Genomic DNA, 22,482 nt, shown 5'->3' with positions numbered 1-22,482 from the left:
AACATCTTGCAAAGAATTGCCTACAAAACTGAATGTGTGAAGGTCATGAAAAGGCTTTTTGGCACGAGACAGTTACTGGCTGCTGAAGCCTAAGCGTTGCATTTCTCTCCCTGCAGTCCTAGCAGAAATGGGTTCTTGACACACCACATGCAAATCGGTTCCTGGTTCTGCGGACGCAACATGGCGTCCGTTTGTCAAACACTTATGGCCGTCTGGTGCGGCGATTTGTGCGCGAGGAAACGTCTCTGCAGTACTGAAGATCCATTGGAGACAGTGTTGAGTTTGGAAGCCCTATTTCTTGTGCAATTTCCGATATCGTAGCGCTCATTCAGCTTACAACGATTATTAGACTTCCCTTTTTAGAGATATCCACCCCTCTTCATCGGAACTTCCTACCTGGTATCCCTTATAACTGTACCCACGTCCTCAGTGAACTTCAAATGCTTCTCATCATTCCTCAGTACTTCAGTAATCCACTTCCTTCCGCACTGGTTCTTCCAGGAGATTCTCTTAGACTGTAGTCTACTCTTCTTCACAATTAAAGTGTGATATGAGTCTATATCTGCACCTGGGTACACCTTAAAATCCAACATCAGATTTCGGAATCCTGTCTGACCATGATGTAACCCAGCTGGAACCTGCCCATGTCTATGGGTCTTTCTGTGTATACCTCCTCCTCTTATGATTCTTGGATAGAGTATTCGCTATTACCAGCTGAAATTTATTGCAGAACTGAATTAGTCTTTCCCCTCTTTCATTCCTACCACCAAGTCCATATTCTTATGTAACTCTTTCTTCTATTTCTTCTCTCACAACCACATTCCAGTCTCCAACGATTATTAGATTCTCATCTCCTTTCACATACTGAATTACTCGTTCAGAATCATCACATACTTTCTCTATCAATTCATCTTCTGCTTGCAACATTGGCATTTATACTTGAACTAACATTGTCGGCCTTGATTTACTGACGAATGTGATGAGAAGAACCCAATCACTGAATTGTTCACAGTTGCTCATTCTCTGACATACTTTCGCATTCTTAATCAATCACACTCCCGTTATACCATTTTCTGCTGCTGTTGATTTTACCCTTTATTCGCCTGACTAGAAATCCTCATCTTCTTTCCATTTCACTTCAGTAACCCCCACTGTATCTAGATTAGGCCTTTCCATTTCTCTTTTCAGAGTTTGTAGCTCTTCTAGTATGGTCAGGCTTCTGACATTCTATGCTGCAACACAGAGAATGTAATCCCATCATTGGTAATTCCAGCTTTTTCTCATGGTCACCTCCCCTTACCAGTCCACTACCAGAGAACCAAACTGGGGACCAACCCAGAATCTTTCACCAATAGAGAGATTGTCATCAAAGTTTTCTTTCTATTGTCTTTTGCTAGCTCATGCTATTGGTCACTGCTGATTCTTCCACCTTTTTGGGGCAGTTGCCCACACTAAGAACAAGAAAGTGCCCTGAACCTCTACCCACTCCTCTGCCCTCTTTGACAAGACCCTTGCCAAAGCAAAGGTGACTTCTTTAGTCAGAAACTTCAGCTGCTGTTGGAAAAGATTTGTACTCAAAATTTAAGCAGAGGCTGGGTAAAAAACCAGGAAACAGAACGTTTTGGTTGTTAGTAGAAGTCGCTATCCCTAGCTCACAGGAAGCATTTTATGCAGCCACGCAACACAAACCTTATTCACTCAAGAAACGTAACTGAAAATCAATTAAATTCTTTTAAAATTAATAGCACGTCAACATTCTACCTACTGTCCATGAAGATTCCATTCATAAACGTTGTCCTCACTCACTAAAACTAACATCTTGATGATGTTCATCCTTTCACCTCTCACTTTATGTACCATTCTGTTTTAATTCTTGCAGATCATCCACTGATTCCATTTGTGATACAGGTGTTCTACATCTGTTTGTTGATTTTATCCCCAAAGATACTTACTTCAGTGATGCCTGTATAAATTCGTTATGCAGAATTGGGTGTTGATTCTCTTTTCTTTCTTTTAATTTTTTTTACCGTATGTTACTGGATTTTTCTTTTTTTATTCCAGAATATTATTGTGACTCATCTCCATATCCAGGTACCTTCTGCTTCAAACAAATTTTGTTCTTTCTGTTTCCCAAATGTTGACTTTTCATACCTCACCTTGAGTTATACCAAACTTGTCATACGTTCCTTACTTCTATGTTATATTTGTCTTTTAAAAACCTACTTTCATGTATGTAAGCTTATTTAGTCATTACTGTTCTTTTAATGTCCCATAAGACTCTCAGCAACTGTAGTACCATGGAACAGAATTTGTTTACATGGTTACTGAATCATATTTCTACATAAACATATACGTCTCCATTCGTACTCTGCAAACCACTTTGAAGTACATGCAGGAGGTTACTTCCCATCAGGGACCAATGACCTCACAGTTTAGTCCCTTCCTCCCCCTTTTAAATCAACCAACCAACCAACTTCCCATCATAACACATATTAGAGCTTCTCTACTTTTTATTTGTGTATAGAGCATGGAATAAAATGACTGCTTCAAGGCCTGCATATGCCTGTAAGTAGTCTAATATTGTCTTTGCAGTCCCTACAGGAGTGATAAGTAGGGGCTGTAGTATTTTTCTAGATAAGTAGGCTTTCATGGGGTAATTGGCTTCTCTCTTCATGCATCTGCTAGCTCAGGTCTTTTGGTATTTCCATAATGCACTTCTGTGGGTCAAATGATACTGTTACAATCCATGCTGTCCTTCAATGTATATTTTCGGTGTTAGTCCAATATGGTACGGGTCCTACACACTTAAACAGTATTCTATGATGGAACTCATGAGAGTTTTTTTAATTTATTTTTTTAAGTCTGCTAATTGACTTGTAGCATTTTTCCAGTACAATAACTTCTGCAGCCAGAGTTTTATTTTTCTGAGATATGGACATCAAATTGGAAAACCATTCATGATCTTGAGGTGAACAAGAGATGGAAGCTATTGTGGCAGGGCACTCAATGATATCATTGTAACAACTTATCGAATTTGAAAACCTGAATGTGGGAATTGATTGTGGAACATGTACAGATGGATGACCAACTAGTCTTATAGTGACATAATTTAATAAAATATTTAGAGTTTCCAGCCATATCAAGTGTTAATACATCCATTGGCTTATGGTTAAATGCTTCTCAGCTCTTATCAGTTGATTAGACCATACACATGGTAGAACAGTCTTGGACTGAACATGAGAGGAGCCTGCTATTACATTGTCTACAAAATTGATGGTAACTGAACATGCTTTGGAAAATGAACATAAAACTGGATAAACAACATCTCTGTCACCATGAAGACTGTTTCTGAGATAGCCTAATAAAAAAAGCTATAGAGATCAAAATATCTAATTACACTCTCGACATAGGTAGTGGTTTGCAGCTGAGTACAGTGTGGAACCCAGCTGAATCAAAGTTAAAGCAAGTAAATCAGAATTAGATGTAAACTTTGGCTTACGCAGTGATGAACTGAACACTGTTCATGTCACAGTCAGTACCACAGTTATTTAAGGATAAGGCCAGCAACCACATGAAGGTCAGTTACCACTTGGCTGAAAGCTCGTGGGTGGAAGCCCAAGAAGACTTTCATGTACAGATGGCTTCAATCACCCATTTGAATATAACTCCCATTACTGTTAATTTTTCTGTTTTTGTATCTCCCTTATATTTTCTTTGCTTTACTGTTTCTTTTTTATTCCTTCATTTGCTTTTACTTTCCTTTCTCTCTGCTGCTCCTCATATATTTTTCCTATGTGCTTCAATGTTCAGTATTCCCTCCTGTTATTTTTTATTTCTCTGCCAGTATAACTTTACAGCTTTTACATCTCATCTGTTGCTATCATTTCATTCGTTTATCCTTTGCTCCTGTCCTCTTCTCAACCATCTCTACAACTGAGTGGTCAGTATGTAAGATTGATGTGGGGAGGACCTGGGTTCAGTTTCTGAACTACCAGGAATCTTTCGTTGGTGGGAGGACTGGAGCAAGATTCGCTCAGTGTTGTGATATCAGTTGCGCGGCTGCTTGAATGAGTAGTAGTGGCTCCAAGATCCGAAAAATTGACAATGGCTGGGAGAATGTGTTTGACCCATACCCTCCATACTACATCCAAATGATGCCATTTATTGAGGATGACAGAGTGACTGGCTGTTCCTGATTGTCCCTTCTGCAATGAGTGGTGAAGCTCAGCTTCTTTTCCCACTTTCTCTACCTTGGTGAATCATTCTCAAGAGCTTTTCCTCTTAAACCCAAGTAGTTTCAGTTCCTGTCTTTTGGCAAAAAGTAGCTGTTTGCCCTGAAAACTAGAATGTATATTACCTGTTATTTTTTTATTATACCTTTGTCAGTTACTGTTTTGTAAGCTTAGCTATATTTTGAACTTTCTTTCCCTTATAGTAAATATTATTTGTTTAATCTACAAATTACACATAGTATATAAAATTCACCATAGTGTTGTAAAACCTTTAATAAGAAGTAAACAACGTAAAACTTTTAATAAGAAGTAAACAACATAGAAATGCAGCACAAAAGTTCACTTATTCCCAGAATCTGTTCAGTGATCAAAAGACATCTCCTTCCTTTTCACACAAAAGCAAAAATATTAGTGGGCATGCTACTACCTATAGCAAATGACTACATGAGACATTCAAGCTTTCTCTGCCCATCTCTATTAATATGACACATCATTTCTCAAAAGCTTCAAACACGAGTAAAAATAGTGAGAAAATTGTACTCTGTGTTTGATGACAACATGAGACTTTATCTACATCTCAGCTGCTGTCATAGTGTACTAACCTCTTGTGCAGAACACTGATGATATTTTTTCATTTACTTGATCATCATCCTGTTAGTAAGAATGTCACAGCTATGTACATTCACATCAAAATTGTACAAAAATCATCAGAAGCATTACTGATTTGAATATTGTATAATTTTGTATCTCTAAAACTGCCTACTCAAAGTCACTCTCATTCCTTAGAGATTTGAAGCGTTTTTGACCATTTAAACAATTTATATTTCAATATAAAAAGTAAGCTAAAACTTTACTGATTTTTGAGTTCACTATGCTCACCAGTTTTTGCACACTATGCTTTTCTTTCTCCACAGGCTCAGTGAATTTATAAATATGTTTAACTGTCAAGAGGACAATGCATGAATCCTTCAGTGATGCCTTAGAAAAATCTTGTCAAAGTATCCCTCAAAATAAAATTCAAAAGAAAGGTCTGGTTATATGTAAAGGCTGTCAGTGGCACCAAAAATATTATCAGACACTCATAGATGATAAAGAAATTGAAAAGAAGAAATGCTGAACTCAGTTTTTAACTTTTTTATTAATGAAGATACAGAGGTTTACACCTCACACCACTGCAAAGGTGTGGTATAATATTAGTGCCAGTGGCATTGAGAGATGTCTAAATTCTCTCAAATTCGACAAGGTCCTAGGGCTTAGTGGGATCCTTGTCAGATTCTATATGGTATTTTCAGCTGAGTAGCTTCCATTTTAACTACAATATACACTAGATCACTTGAACAGAAAGCTGTGCCCAGTGAGTGAAAGAAAACACAGGCCACACTTATCTACAAGAAAGATAGCACATCCACAAAACTTGTGCCCAATTTCATTGGCACCTATCTGTTGTGGAATTCTTGACCATATTCTGAACTGAAACAGTGTAAATTATCTCAAACAGATGGACCAAAAACATCAGTCCTGTGAAACCCAAACTGCACTTTTCTCACAAGACACTCTGAAAGCCATGGATCAGATCAGAGCCACTGACAGAATTATACACAACTTCAAGCATACTCCAGAGAAATCTGTTGGGAGACTTATTGCTCTTTTGTATATTTATTTTCTGGTAGACAATTATAATAATAACCCCAGACTTTCTGCTCATGAGCAGTCACCTGCAATGAATTACTCTATGAAACAAGTTGCACAAGTATCTTTGAAAAGATTCCAAAGTGGTGCAGAGGTTGGCTAATTGCATTAAATATACAGGCATGTGAAATAATGTACTTCATAAAATACATAAAAGTAATATCCTCTGTCTAAAACATCAGTGAGTCACTACTGGAATAAGTTAACTCGTACAAATATCTGGTTGTAACAATAGGTTGGGATATGAAATTGAATAATCACATGGCTTTCGGGGTGTCATGTGAGATAAGTGCAGTTTGGGTTTTACAGGATTGATGTTTTTTTTCCATTCTGTTTGAGATAATTCACTTTGTTTCAGTCCAGAATATGTTCAAGGATTCTACAACAGACAGGTGCCAGTGAGATTGGGCACAAATTTTGTGGATCTGCTATCTTTCTTGTAGATGGGTGTGACCTGTGCTTTCTTTCGGGCACTGGGCACAGCATTCTGTTCAGGTGATCTAGGTATAGCTAAGACTGGTGTCAGACTTTAGATCATTGACAGCATAATTGAAAAATTAAATCTCTAAAAGAGAAAAATCACTTGCACATTCCATCTTAGAATATCGCTCAGTGTGTGGGACTATTCCAACAAGGACTAACAGGGAATACTGAATATATATACAAAAGTGGGGCTCGTATAGTAACAGCTTTGTCTGATGTATGAGAGAGTGTTATGGAAACGAGAAGAAACCTTCTTACAAAGTTTCAAGAACCAATACTAAATGAAGAATTACAAATATTCTTCAGCCCCTATGTATCACTCTCAAAGGGACTGCAAAGACAACATTAAACTAGCTACCATGTGCACAGAGGCATTTAAGCAGTCATTCTTCCTACACTACACACACAATTCGAATGTGAACAAAACTTACTTGGGACATTGCTAAATATCCTCTGTCATGCACTTCACATTAATTTGCAGATTATGTTTGTATACGTAGAGTTAGACTATCTGCCAAGTGCTGTATGTATTCTAATAATCCTGTAACAGTGTGGTGTGGACCTGTTATCCATGACTATCTCCTGTTTCTACATTTTGAAGCTATATTTGATTGTAATAAATCTGAAAATAAATCTGAAAATGGACAGCGAATTGCGTGAAATCTCATGCTGAATATGCTAGAACATAAACAGCACAGTTCTCCAAAAGCATAACTCGAATTTTCTTTCATACCGATGAATGAAACTGCCAATGTGGAACATAATTATTAAGTAGCATTCAATTTCTATTCTAATTGAGTTACATGTGGCTTAATGCCTCTGTATTTTTGGACAGGAGCTCATATGGCTGGATGTGTGAGCTCTAGCTGGATGAGACCAACTGCAGCCTACCAGACCCAGTCCAGCTTCCTGCCTAGCTGCCAACAGCAAACATCAGATCAGTTCGATTACCAGCAGGTAGCAGCTGACATGTGGGGATCAAGGATGCCTGGTGAACAACAGTGGACTCATCATTTTGGCCTTGACAGCTATGGGTACGTCAGTTCAACTGAACAACATAAGTATGATCTCAAATATATCCTAATATAGTCAGTAATATGAACTAAGTCGTAATGCTTTAGTATTTGATTACCAGAAGAAAGATATTTTAAGGTTAATTGTGGGCTGTAGCAAAGCACTTGTGATTCAACCTCTTTGGACAAATATCTTGGATTGCCAATTAATAGTTAAACCTGCAGGTAACAATTTCACTTAGTTGATGATGTCATCAATTGCATTAGTCAGATGATACCTGAATAGGCATACTGAGGATAGACAAAAATACACCAAAAACACAACACATTACCATACCTTTTATGTAATGTAGGAGAACCACTGGCATTCAAAACAGCTTCCAGTCATCTTGGAATGGATAAATACAGGTCCTGTATAGTTTTCAAGGGAATGTTATACCATTATACCTGCAAAATAGTAACATGTTCTGGTAATGATGATGAAGGTGGATAGGGATTATGCACCCTTCTCTCCAAAGCAGGTCACAAAGGCTCAATAATACTGATATGTAGTGACTGTGGCAGCCAGGGGAGATGTAACAACTCATTCTTGTGCTCACAAAACCAGTCCTGGATGATGCAGGCTGTGTGAATAGGACCCCAGTTGTCTTGGAAAGCAAACATCACAGTTGGGAACAAATGTTGTACCATGAGACTGATTTGATCAGCCAAAATGGTCACATAATCCTTGGCAGTAATGCAAGCTTGCAAAGCAACCATGAAAACTGTGGAACACAATGATACAGCTGCTGAAATCATCACCAAACCCGCACCATGTTTCAGTCTTGAGGTGTGAACTCAGACAGAAGTAGGAAACAGTGTGAAACAAGGCTCATCTGAAGAAACAACATTCTTCCATTGCACCATAGTCCATATTTTAAGGCATCAGCACAATGTTTTCCAGTTATGGGCATTTTCATCACTATTATTCCCACCTTATGGAATTCCTATTGTGTTGTTATGGTGCTGACAAGTTCTCTGCTCTCCCTGTGATACAAATCCTTGATACAGTGCCCCTTGAAACACCAAATACATCTGCTCCCTTGCTTATGCATGCATCAACCATATGAGCACCAACAATTTGCCCACACATGAATTCACTTGGGACTGTCATAATGCACTCACAAGTACACAGAAAACTGTTCTGACCATGGCTGGCACTGGTAAGTCAGTGAGGACATTGCATAGGTGCCATTCACAGTGAAATACAACAGCATAAGCTACATTCTTGGCCAGAAGTTGTATTTGTGTTCAAGTAAGCGTTTCTTGTGGTGCTTCTATCATTTGACCAACTGTCATACAAGTGGTTCACAGCTAACAGCCTTACTCTCACAAAAACTTGTATTATGCTACTTCAACCATGCAGTAATGATGTTGAGCAGCACAAGTGGAGTGTTCATTCACTAAATAAAGCACAGTGTGTATAATTCCTTATGGTCCAACTGGATAAAATGTTAAAACAAACTCAGCACATGGATAAGCCAATCAAGAAGCTCAGCTCACTTTGTTATATCCTTAAAGCATCTGCCACTGTGTTGACATACCATAAGGGTGTTGGCTTATTTGACAAATTTTCATTCCCTGTTGTTTTATAGAATTATCTTTTGGCACAGTAAAGTAAAGCATCTGTTCAGCAAAAGAAAGCAGCAAGAATATTGTGTAAAGTGGGTAACCATATATCTTTCAGAAGCATTTTTAAGGATCTTGAGATTCTTTCTCTTACTTCCCGATATATTTATGACTTAATGGATTTTGTTATTGAAAATAAGAATCAGTTTCAAGTGAAATGTGATATACACAGCTACAATGCAAGATACACAAAAAAAAAAATCATGCCTCTTTGTCAAGGGTTAACAGTGGAGTTGTATGCTCTAGTAGTAAGATATCCAACAGCTTTCAGTCTAACATAAAGCAAAAACTCAAGAGCTACTAAAGAAAATTAAAAACCTACTTCATTAGCCACTCTTTCTGTAAATTATTCCACTATCTGGGTTTAGTGGTTGAAAATTTCCATGAGCTAAATGGCATGTAGTAGTGTTTGATGCAAAAGTGTATGTCATACAATAGTGTACCATAAACATGACTTGGTATTAATGCATGTTAAAAATTTTCTCTGTAAAAACCCTTGTAATCATAAATATTAAGCTTCTAATAGTAGCTGTGTAATACAACTGAGGAGCATTTTTCAAAGTAGCATCTTCCTTACTAATTTATTTGAGTAAATTTAAATGCCATAAGTGTGAAAATTATTAAGCAGTACAGGGACAGCTTATTGTTAACAAAGTGTAATCATTACATTCCTATGATGTCTTTGTCTCATATCCTTGAATGATCTTGTTCTTGATGGAATGCCCAGAATGTGATAAATGAATGAAAGTCTGAATGATGAAACTGTGGGTCTGGAAAACACATTCCTTTAGTATCTTCTGTCAAAACATAGGAAGCCTCACAAGCCAAAAGGGTGGACTCTAGAAAATGAAAGAAAAAATTATCAGTAAATATGTTTGTCAAAACTCCATTTCAAAGCCATTAGAACTGAACAGATATAAATCTAAGTATGTACAACTTCAAGTCGCACTATTGTACAACCAATGAAAACAGAGAATGGAAATGCATGTAAAAATCACTGTTGACTGTCTACCCCTGGTTAATGACTGATTTGCTACAGCTTTTCAAATGCTCTACACAACAGTGGATCTGGAAACAAACAAACTAGTAGTACTAACAGTATATGCTGCCAGTGGAAACTGTCTTAAGTTTCATCAAGCAGTTAGAGTGTGTATTAAGTAGATTGTGTAGACTTGACTGATGTTCCACTATTTGTGAAGACATTAGTTTTTATGTACATCTAGAGATTCTGATGTTGAGCTTTATCATAATGTAAGTTCCCACAATGGTTGAAGCTTATAATTCAGCATCCAATGAAGGGCCAGATCAAGAACAATTTTAAGCGATGTATCATTTGGTGCTCTCCCCCCTTCACTTTGCTGCCCACCTAGCAATGCATCATTTGCCCCCCCCCCCCCCCCCCCTGTCCATCTTCCTTACACTTTAGTTGTCATTACTTGTGTTCTTAATGAAATCTTTGAAAATAGATCTTAATCTAGTGAGTATAGAAATGGATTGTTTTCATTATTAGTTATAACAAACACTGAGTACAGACTTTTCCCAAGAAGCACCTCTGGTGTTTCTCTCATCATGTTGACCCTCATGGCTGCTTGTGTCACTTGGACCTTAAAGTGGCCCATATTTCTAGATCCAGCTACTGTCAGTTATAAAAATGTAATTTCTTTGCATACCACGTGATGTTTCATTCTGGCCTGAGATGCTGGAGTTGGCAGTCATGTGTGCATGAGCTGTGCTTGTGTGTGTGTGTGTGTGTGTGTGTGTGTGTGTGTGTGTGTGTGTGCGTGTGTGTGCGTGTGTGTGTGTGTGTTCTTTACTGGCAAAGGCTGTTGCCAAAAATTTGCCTGCCTCCAACTTGATGTTCCTTCCTTATGGTAGTAGCACTCTATCTTTTCCTACATTGTTGATATTCCTTCCTGGAGCTTCCACTGTCTGATGGCTAAATATTTAGAAGAAAAATTGCTGATGAGTTAGGTTCAGACTGTTTTATTTTCTTTAAGGATTAGGCTATACCGAAGGTTGTTCCATTGGATATTTCTTTCTTAGCTTTATGATATGTCTTTTTCCTCTAAGAGCGTAGTTCATGATTGTTGTTGGAAATCTATGTTCAGGCATCTTCTGCAAATGGTCATGTCACTTTCTGCCTTTTTAAAATTTTATTCAGAAATGGTTCCATTTTAAGTTGTTGTCTTATACCTACAGTTTCATTCCATCTAATAGTATATGTTCAAGAACTCATCTTAAAAATTACATTTCCTGGTTTTTTTTTTCTTTCTACCCTACATTCACTTCAATACATATGAATTGTATCTTACACTTTTTAAATTTTTGATATTATTTTGATTGCATCTGCTTATAATTCCACACACATACCTAATAACTAGTGTATTCACCTTTGGCATGGATAACAGCTGTGATATGTGGTGGGGGTAGGAGGTGATGAGCTCTGATGCCATGTTCAATCACATCCCAGATATGTTCGATCAGGTTCAGATCTGGCAAGTTGGGGAGGCAAACACATTAGTTGGAACATGTCACTGTGTTCCTTGAACCACTCCATCACACTCATGGGCTTGTGACATGATGCATTATTTTGTTAAAAAATGACACTACATCAGGAAACATGATAGCCTAGAGGTGTGTATGTGGTATGCAACCAGTGTGCAATACTCCATGGCCATCACGGTGCCTTGCAGGAGCTCCACTGGACCCATGGACATCCATGTGAATGTTTCCCAGAGCATAATGGAGCCACTGTCAGTTTGCCTCCATCACACAGTACAGGTGTCATGGAGCTGTTCCCTTGGAAGATGACAGATTTGTACTGATACATCAGCACGATGAAGAAGGTACTGGAATTCATCAAACCATCCAACACTTCACCACTGCATCAATGTCCAGTGCCAATGGTCACATGATCATTTCAGTCATAGTTTCTGATGATTTGGTGTTAGCATTGGCACGTGCCTGGGTTATCGGCTGCATAGGCTTGTCAATAGGATTGTCTGGTGCACTGTGTGTTCAGACACACTCGTACTATGCTCAGCATTAAAGTCTGATGTTAGTTTCAACACAGTTTGACACCAGTCCAGTTTCACCAGTCTTCCCAGCGAACAGTGCCTGACATCTGTAATGAGGAGTGGCTACCCAACCCCACATCTCGATGTGGTTTCACCTTGGTTTCGCCACTTGTTGAAGATGCTCAGCACAGCACTCCTCAAACACCCAAAAAGTTGTTCACTTCCCAAAATGCTTGTGCTGAGCCTCTGGGCCAACAAATTCTGCACTCAGTCAAACTCAGATACAATAGCACACCTTCCCCATTCTACTCACAAACAGCACCCTTACTGATACTATATGCATCATGCATGAGTCCAACTAGTAGTCATTCCTTGCCAGACTACTTTTAATAACTGTTTTCATATATACCAGTCACTTTTTCTAATAGCCATCACTGCCTTCTTTTCCTGACAGAAACACCGAAATCATCTACATCTACATCTACATCTACATCTACATCTACACGACTACTCTGCAATTCACATTTAAGTGCTTGGCAGAGGGTTCATCGAACCACAATCATACTATCTCTCTACTATTCCACTCCCGAACAGCGAGCGGGAAAAACGAACACCTAAACCTTTCTGTTCGAGCTCTGATTTCTCTTATTTTATTTTGATGATCATTCCTACCTATGTAGGTTGGGCTCAACAAAATATTTTCGCATTCGGAAGAGAAAGTTGGTGACTGAAATTTCGTAAAAAGCTCTCGCCGCGACGAAAAACGTCTATGCTGGAATGACTTCCATCCCAACTCGTGTATCATATCTGCCACACTCTCTCCCCTATAACGCGATAATACAAAACAATCTGCCCTTCTTTGCACTCTCTCGATGTCCTCCGTCAATCCCACCTGGTAAGGATCCCACACCGTGCAGCAATATTCTAACAGAGGACGAACGAGTGTAGTGTAAGCTGTCTCTTTAGTGGACTTGTTGCATCTTCTAAGTGTCCTGCCAATGAAACGCAACCTTTGGCTCGCCTTCCCGACAATATTATCTATGTGGTCCTTCCAACTGAAGTTGTTCGTAATTTTAACACCCAGGTACTTAGTTGAATTGACAGCCTTGAGAATTGTACTATTTATCGAGTAATCGAATTCCAACGGATTTCTTTTCGAACTCATGTGGATCATCTCACACTTTTCGTTATTTAGCGTCAACTACCACCTGACACACCATACAGCAATCTTTTCTAAATCGCTTTGCAGCTGATACTGGTCTTCGGATGACCTTACTAGACGGTAAATTACAGCATCATCTGCGAACAACCTAAGAGAACTGCTCAGATTGTCACCCAGGTCATTTATATAGATCAGGAACAGTAGAGGTCCCAGGACGCTTCCCTGGGGAACACCTGATATCACTTCAGTTTTACTCGATGATTTTCCGTCTATTACTACGAACTGCGACCTTCCTGACAGGAAATCACGAATCCAGTCGCACAACTGAGACGATACCCCATAGCTCCGCAGCTTGATTAGAAGTCGCTTGTGAGGAACGGTGTCAAAAGCTTTCCGGAAATCTAGAAATACGGAATCAACTTGAGATCCCCTGTCGATAGCGGCCATTACTTCATGCGAATAAAGAGCTAGCTGCGTTGCACAAGAGCGATGTTTTCTGAAGCCATGCTGATTACGTGTCAATAGATCGTTCCCTTCGAGGTGATTCATAATGTTTGAATACAGTATATGCTCCAAAACCCTACTGCAAACCGACGTCAATGATATAGGTCTGTAGTTAAATGGATTACTCCTACTACCCTTCTTGAACACTGGTGCGACCTGCGCAATTTTCCAATCTGTAGGTACAGATCTATCGGTAAGCGAGCGGTTGTATATGAGTGCTAAGTAGGGAGCTATAGTATCAGCGTAATCTGAAAGGAACCTAATCGGTATACAATCTGGACCTGAAGACTTGCCCGTATCAAGCGATTTGAGTTGCTTCGCAACCCCTAAGGTATCTACTTCTAAGAAACTCATGCTAGCAGATGTTCGTGTTTCAAATTCTGGAATATTCCATTCGTCTTCCCTGGTGAAGGAATTTCGGAAAACTGCGTTCAATAACTCCGCTTTAGCGGCACAGTCGTCGATAACAGTACCATCGGCACTGCGCAGCGAAGGTATTGACTGCGCCTTGCCGCTTGTGTACTTTACATACGACCAGAATTTCTTCGGATTTTCTACCAAATTTCGAGACAATGTTTCGTTGTGGAACTTATTAAAGGCATCTCGCATCGAAGTACGTGCCAAATTTCGCGCGTCTGTAAATTTTAGCCCATCTTCAGGATTTCGCGTTCTTCTGAACTTCGCATGCTTTTTCCGTTGCCTCTGCAACAGCGTTCGGACCTTTTTTGTGTACTACGGGGGATCCGTTCCATCTCTTACCAATTTATGAGGTATGAATATCTCAATTGCTGTTGCTACTATATCTTTGAATTTGAGCCACATCTCGTCTACATTCGCATAGTCAGTTCGGAAGGAATCATATTCCGTTACTGCCTTGCTTTAAACATATATTGCACATTGTAACTTATCTTCATTGTCTTGTGTAATGAATAGTGCAGATAATGAAGATACACTACAATATGTTCATTTTAAACAACACAGGAAGTGTTCAGATCATGACAGCAAAATATTGCACAACTGAAAATATAATGAATTACCCAATCACACTTTTTAGAGGAAACTTATGGTAAGCACAGTGATAAGAGATTTAAAAATCAAACCATAAGCTGTTTTTTATACACATTTCTTTAGCAGTTTGAGTCATGTCTCTCCCTGAAACAAATGAGTGTCAATTTCCAACAAAAGCAGAAACAGAGGATGGATGACATTTGCCATTAGTACACCTTCTATTATTAAAAGAGGGCTCTCTTTAAATCAGAGGCTCAAACTTCTTTTCCAACAGTAATCAAAAATCCTTGAGTAATCAAGAAAGCAAAACACATTTACTGGCAAAAAGGAAAATACTCGAACTCTGGTGATAACATGGTAGCTGGATATTTAAGATATAATTGTACTCAGTCATTGATTTATAATGGGTTATCTAGGGTGGCTTAGTGTGGTTGGTGATTCTCTACCAGAGATGGATGTGGCAGAAGAAGGCAGCTTGTGGATACAAAATACCATTTATTGCTCTTTGTTTACATTTGAAATCCTTTTATGCTGCTATTTTTAATCCCTGGTGAGCATCGAAAATGATGTGTTGACCTCCCAGACCAGCTGTGTCAGTGATAGCAAGCACGTATTGTGCCAACTGCCTCAGCATCAGAGGAAATCTCATGTTTACACCCATAAAAAGCTGGCTGTGGCATCATCTGCTGTCACCGAGAATATAGCAGGCTGTATCTAGCACCTGTGGTAGAGGGCGAAGGATCCTTAGTTTAATCCTCAGAAAATGCAGATATGACTGAACCCTGATGTTGTAGACCTATAAAGAGCTGAGCTGCCCAAGTGCCCAGATGGTCAAGTGGCAGTCAAAGGGTCAAGATCTGGGGATGGTGTTGGTGGTGGTGTTGAAGTTGTTGAATGTGTATCATAGGATAGATGAGCTGTTTCATAATGGCAGGCTGGCTGTGGGGTGAGGAGTTAAATACAGCTGTCTGGATGTAACCATGTGGAAGTCACTTGACAACATCTCAAACAGGGGCCATTGTCCCAAGGTCTAGCTGTCATCAGGCAATCGGGCACAAGGAGGCCAGTGTAGAAGCAGGCACATGGTGGAAGTTACTACATTGGTTTGTTATTAACTGTGGCTCCTGCAGATGGCTGGTAATAATCTTAGTTATGACAATGGCTGGTAATGTCTTAGTTACATCAATGGGCTGTGACTGTGGCCCTTGGCATTACAATTCCTTCCCACTAGGAAAATCTGGCCTTCCAGATTCCTGTCTGTGAAATGGCTGCAACATAAGCACTGATATAGTCACAGTTATTTGTGCTTTGTGCCCCTTACTTCACACAGTGTCACTTGATCCCTTTACACCATTTACAGTTCCTTTGCTGTTTCACAAGTGTATGGCACAAAGGCAGAGTTCTAGGTTCATGACTGGTACTGTCCTTTAACAGCATATCACTCATTGGCACCAAAGTTACTGGTATGAACCTGCAGGTTAAGGGTTTGTAGGGATAGAATTTGGGCATTCCATACTTTTTCTGGTAGTAAACAATACCTGCTATGGCTAAGATTATGCAGGCTGCTGAGGATGGTGTTCCTAGTGTTACAAGTTCATGATGATATTTAGTAAAACACCTTTACATGTGCTCTAATGGTTGCTCCATTGATGTGCGGCCATATTCCATTCATATGTGGACAGCTAACACCAGAGATCTATGGATGTGATGAAAGTTATATCCAAAGCGTTATTTCACTATTTCCTATGGATGTGATAAAAGTTATATCCAAAGTGTTATTTCATTACATCAAGTTTTCAGAGGGTAGGATATGAAAGAGTAAGTCAGGTTGGTAAATTAATGTATGGGTGATCTTTAGGGTGGCAGTTGCTGTGATGGTGGTGGGTAGTCAGAAGCTTGATCTGGAAATATTCCTCATCACTGATGGGACTTTAAATCATCATCTTGTCCCTTTCCTGGTACACCTTTCAACAGAATGGATCTATAAAAATGTTCTTCATTTAGGAATTCAGTGGTCTGAACTCACCTTTAGGAGGAAAATGTCAAAGTTGTCACTCAGCCAATCTGTTTTATGTTTAACCATCGTTTCCACTGATGTCTGACCACCTAGGTGAGTGGAGTCTCAATTTTCTAACAAAGAGAACTCAATATGTCCTTCTCAAAGCTGAGTATTCATTAGCTGTACAAGTGGCTTCAGCACATTCCAAACCATTGTTATGGGACCATTATTGTTCATGTGGTGTATACAGGGAATATCTATGGTGGTTATACATTTAAGGATGATATAGACTGGACTGAGTTGAAAACCATAAGCAAAAATAATAAAAGCCTAAATTCACCATTGGTTTGCTGCTGCTGCTGATAATCAAAGTAGTCATATTTCAGGAATGGATTTATTTATCTGAATAATTTTCCAAAGGTTCTACATGCCAACAGTTGTTCATAGCATCACCACTCATATTCGGTGCAGGTCCTCAGAGAACTGTAGTACCCGTTCGAAAGAAGGGTAATGATTACAATTACTGATTTGGTTTTATGGAGAAAATCCACATTTGCCACTGAGGAACCAAGGTGTAACATAGTTACACGGTGTACTTCCTTTTAATTACATCATTAGAATTTTTTTCACATGAAAATATGAGAAAAATAACCCAAACTAGATGAAGCAGTGATTTTATTATTTGATAATTAGTACTCTCATGTATAAAGAATGTGAACATGATACTCATTATGTTTGCTACAAACAGTGTGCTCAAATTATGTGAACATTAACACACGAGTGAGTGACACATCATGCATTTCTTTCAATTGTTCTCACTCTCAATGGCCTAGAATGACATTTTAGTATAAAGACCTGGGAGTTAAGTACCATGTACAATGTGAGATACTATGAGTTTCTTTTTTTTAATATCAGCTCAGACAAAGTGAGGCAATGTGGTGGTATAAAAGTGCAACTCATATGTAGTAACCGAATTCTTGTATGTTTCTTTTTGCAGTAATAAGCAAAACGCTCTCCTATTTTTCATACATGTTTGGTTTTACAAAATCAGTGTCTTATGGATCCAATGTTTCTATCCCAAATGCTTGATGCAGTGTATGTCATTTTCCCTCTTTTTATCAGATCCGTTAAAAAATATTTACTGCAATTTTTTGATGACTGAGCCCCACCCTTTGCTCACATGCAGTGCAATTTTTGACGTATTGGTAGACATGTTGCTTGCATGTCTTCCACCAATAGTTCTGCACAACTCTGCTTCCTGTGGCATGGTGACCACTGTGTCCAGCTAAAATTGAATCATGAGCCTCTCTCAACACTTTGTTTTTTTTTTTTTAATTTCCCTGGTAACACTTTCTTTGCAGCACCCCATCTTCCATGCTGAACTATGCTTGCTTCATAAACTGCTGACAGTCTTGGGTCAGCACCTTGAGCTTCCTGCTATTCTGTGATGTCTACCCTGGAGCATTCCACAGTGTGTATTCTGTGAATAAAACTATTTGAATTTCTGTATGATTTATCCATTTGATTTACTATTTCAAAATTGAATTCACTCAATAATAATGCCCATCTAATTAAACAGCTTGTCAGATCTTTATGTCCCATCAGCTATTTCAATGTCTCATGACCACTTATTACTTTCAGTTGTTGGCTCTGCAAAAAACAGTGAAAATAAGTGTCTCCAAATATTTTCCTTTTCCATAATCAAATAATTTTTTTCTGCCTTAAGGAGCTGTCTTGACACATGTACTGCTTCATGCTTTTGTCCATCAACCACCTGGCTGCAAAAGCAAGTCAAGGCAAAATTTCCAGCATCACATGATTCTATAAATTATGTTTTGGTAGTTCAGAAAAATGAGAACCAGACCAGTGGTCAATAAATCCTTCAGGTTTACAGGTGCTGTTTTTAAGTTCAGAGAACATTGAAATTTTAATTCCATCTATAATAATTGTGTGAGTGATATAGCAATTTCTGTGAAGTTTGGAATAATTGTTCTGTAGAAATTAACTAAGCCAGAATGTGACTGCAGTTCCTCTTCAGTAGTGAATGCTGGGAAGTTTCTTATGGCATATACAAGCTAGAAATTGGCACAGACACAATTCTTACCACTAATATGACCCTAGTAATGGACTTCCTGTAATATGAAATGGCAGTTCCCCAGGCTGAGTGTTGGTCATGCTCCACATAAATTGTCAAAGACTTCACATAAATGTAGTATACAATCCTGGATATCCTTGTAGATCACAATGATGTCATTTAAGTAAACCATGCATTAATGCATTACTTTAGTTTTGATGCTAATAACACACCATCTAACAGGTGTTGAAAAGTTACTGGCACATTTTTTCAGTCCAAATGGCATACAATGATAATGACCAGACAGTGCTGTGAATGCAGTACCCACTTTGTAGGTTCATAGATGTAAAGTAATGACATTGGCCTAGATTATCTAATGCTTCTATGATATTAGGCTTAAGGTAGGCGTCTGTGACTCCCGCTGATTTAAATAATGGTAGCTGCAACAAAACCTATTGATTTACTGCCATCGAATGATTTCTTTGTCACAAGGGTGATGTGTGGCCAGGAGCCATTACTATTTATAATTAATTTATTTTATTTATCCTTCCATTGACAATAAATATTGTATGGATGTTGTCAAGGGTACATGTAAGCCATTTCAAAGAAATGGGACACAAACAATATATACGTAAAAAAGGACAAAATAAAATAATACAATGAAGTTAATAATAATAATACAATGAAATTAATATAGCCTATATACATCCTTGCTTGTTATTTTAAATGCATAGTCAGTTTTTCATAAGGCTTTAGTTTTGTCCTCCCTAAACGGAAAGTCCTTATATACACAACACTGCTTAAGTATATATTTACATCACACAACAGCTGTCCTTTAAGTATGTAAATGTAATGAATGATTAGGTAATGAATGATTAGGTACAGATAGGATATTTTCCATTTTGCCTTTATAAATATCATCAGTAAAAATTTATTGACCTACATAGTCATTTACAGAATAAAAACATTGTACTACTAAAAATTTTTTTAAAATTCTGTTTTAAATTTTTTATCATCTTCTAACTGCCTGATGTTGACTGGCAGTGTGTTGTACAGTTTTGCACCGATATGGCTCACACGCCTTTGTGTATTTGTTCTTTTTGTTCGCTGAGTATGGAGTGCTGCGCTATTATGGGTATTGTAGTTATGAAAGTTGGCATTTGTCTGAAAATCTGCAATGTGGGTCCTGACATACAATACACATTTGTATATGTATAATGGTGGTATGGTAAGTATTCTAAGCTTTTTGAATATGAGTTTGCAGTGTGTCTATGGATGACATTCTCCATGAAGAGGTTTCCAACAGAATTGCCAATTTTGAGGATATTGCCTTAGATACTGTTGAATTGAAGCCTAAGTGTTTCTTTAGATACGTTGATGACACATTCATCATTTGGCCACACAAACACGAGAAATTAGAGGAGTTTTTGGAACACCTCAATGGCATTAACAGTAATATCCAGTTCACTATGGAGGTGGAAAAAGATAATGCATTGAACTTCCTCGATGTCCTTGTCCACTGTAAACGAAATGGGTGCCTCGGTCACAGTGTCCACAGAAAACCCACCCACACAGACCTGTACCTACATGCTACCAGCCATCATCATCCAGCACAGAAGCGCACAGTGTTACAAACATTGGTTCATCGTGCGAGAGTAATATCCGACAACAACAACCTGCCCCAAGAACTGAGCCACCTATGCAAGGTTTTTCAGGAATAACGGCTACAGCGCGCATCAAGTGAAAGAAGTGATTTCTGGGAAATATCAGAATAAGACCAGTAGGAAAAGAAACTTGCTTTGCTCCCATTCTGTGGCTCTGCGTCGGGCAAGATAAGCCGCCTGTTGAAAAGACACAAGATCAAATCGATCTTCAGGCCCCCAACAAAAATCCGTCAATTACCGAGACCAGTTAAAGATGCTGTATGTCTCAGAACACCTGGAGTTAACGAAATACCCTGTGAGTGTGGCCAGAAGTACATTGGACAAACAGTGCACACTGTGGAACAATGCAGGAAAGAACATGAGAGGTATTACCGCCAACGAGTAATAACACTTGACAATGGCCAAGGAGTGCTTGGCCGAAAGCTCGTGTAGTTTTAACCAATTGACATGGTTAGAAACCCGAGAACATTTTATTCAATGTTATTGCCACGAGACTCTGCATTCATACAAAGGTGTTCCTCATAGCAATAGGATCTTCTTATAAAATTTCAATCACCAACTTTCTCTTCCAAACACAAGAATGTTTTTGACACCAACCTGAATAGGGAGAAATGATCAACATAATAAAATAAGAGAAATCAAAAATCTCGCACAAAAAGTTATAGGTGTCCATTTCTCCATGTGCTGTTTGAGAGTGGAATAATAGAGAATTATTGTGAAGGTACTTCAATGAACCCTCTACCTGGCACTTATATCTGCAGAGTAGGCATGTAGATGTAGATTAGATACTTTCCTCCTCAGTGTGGTTGAACTGAGAGACTGTTTCAGTGTTGCATATATTAACATGAAGTCCCTACCCATTTCATCCTTGTCCAGTACTTCTAAACTGGGTATTAGAGTACCATGGGATGGGTTTACATCACTGAAACTAAATTTATCAATATTTACAGACACAACTTGGCTTCTATCAATTTCCTGGATGTAAGACAAACTATGTCATGTACAAAATTGTGCTTCATTGTTCATCCTCTGGTGACAGTTCATCCATACTTACGAAGCAATCAGCAGATCAACTCCTATGTCTACCAAGAGTAATTTTCAGGTGCATTTTGGTATGATATCCCTAGAGTTGATTTTGAGGGATCTGCAACATACATTAGGTGGCTGCCTCTGGCCTGAGGGTGATCCTTGTGACAGTTTTGGTTTTTCAGTCATAAAACTGAAATGAAAAGGTGTTCCATCCAGGTCTACCATACACCATCCTAAGTCAACTTAGACACAGTGTGCAACCAGGAAATCCAAACCAAGAATGACTGCACAGCTATTAACTACTATAGGGAGAACTGCTACACTAACTCAGAAGCTACTTCATCCTGCTTTAAATCTCGGCATTTTCAAACTGAGTGAGTGAACATTACCACCATCTATGCTATTTGAACACCAGTGTCACAGATTCAGTTTTACTTCGCCAAGTATACTCTCACTTATCACACACACTTATGACCCAGTATGAAACAAAAGTGAGCCAATTTTCCTTTCACACAGCCAGTCAGAAAATGACGGCTACTGATTTCACATGGGGGCCATGCTAATTCTTTCTGGGAGCATTATACAATGGACAACCAACCCCCTGACCCATTTAATGGAGGAGTATGAGCTTCACCTTAGTAGTACTTTTATTAGTCTGTAGATCATTTTTACAAGGATACTGGGCATGTTTTGGTATTACAGTTTGAGTACAAAAAATAATATACAGTAATTCATGAATACAGGCATTTACATACTTAAAGGTGTAGTTTGACAAGGACAGGCCAAATAGTCAGCCATGGCCTTATAGTTGGAACTATTCCACCATTTGCTTGAAGTAATTTAGGAAAATCATGGAAAACCTAAACCAGGATGGCTGGATGAAGATTGGAGCCTCCACTCTCCTGAAAACAAGACCAGGCTGTTTATAACAGTGCTGCTT

General features: G+C 38.7%; 1 protein-coding gene across 3 annotated transcripts in view; it reads left to right on the top strand.

Annotated features, from left to right (window-relative positions):
- LOC126336123 (protein gooseberry-neuro-like) overlaps positions 1-22,482 on the top strand; it is a 364,226-nt gene that overhangs the window by 303,707 nt on the left and 38,037 nt on the right. For 2 of the 3 annotated variants that reach the window (XM_049999612.1, XM_049999613.1), the window contains exon 6: positions 7,240-7,438. In XM_049999612.1, the coding sequence (XP_049855569.1) occupies positions 7,240-7,438 (199 nt within the window). Of the gene's footprint in view, positions 1-7,239; positions 7,466-22,482 lie in introns of all 3 variants that reach the window. The other variant, XM_049999611.1, reaches the window with a different exon arrangement.

The sequence above is a fragment of the Schistocerca gregaria genome, chromosome 2 (genome assembly GCF_023897955.1).
Source record: "Schistocerca gregaria isolate iqSchGreg1 chromosome 2, iqSchGreg1.2, whole genome shotgun sequence".
NCBI classification, from domain to species: Eukaryota; Metazoa; Arthropoda; class Insecta; order Orthoptera; family Acrididae; genus Schistocerca; species Schistocerca gregaria.
This window is presented reverse-complemented; position numbering and strand designations above follow the sequence as displayed.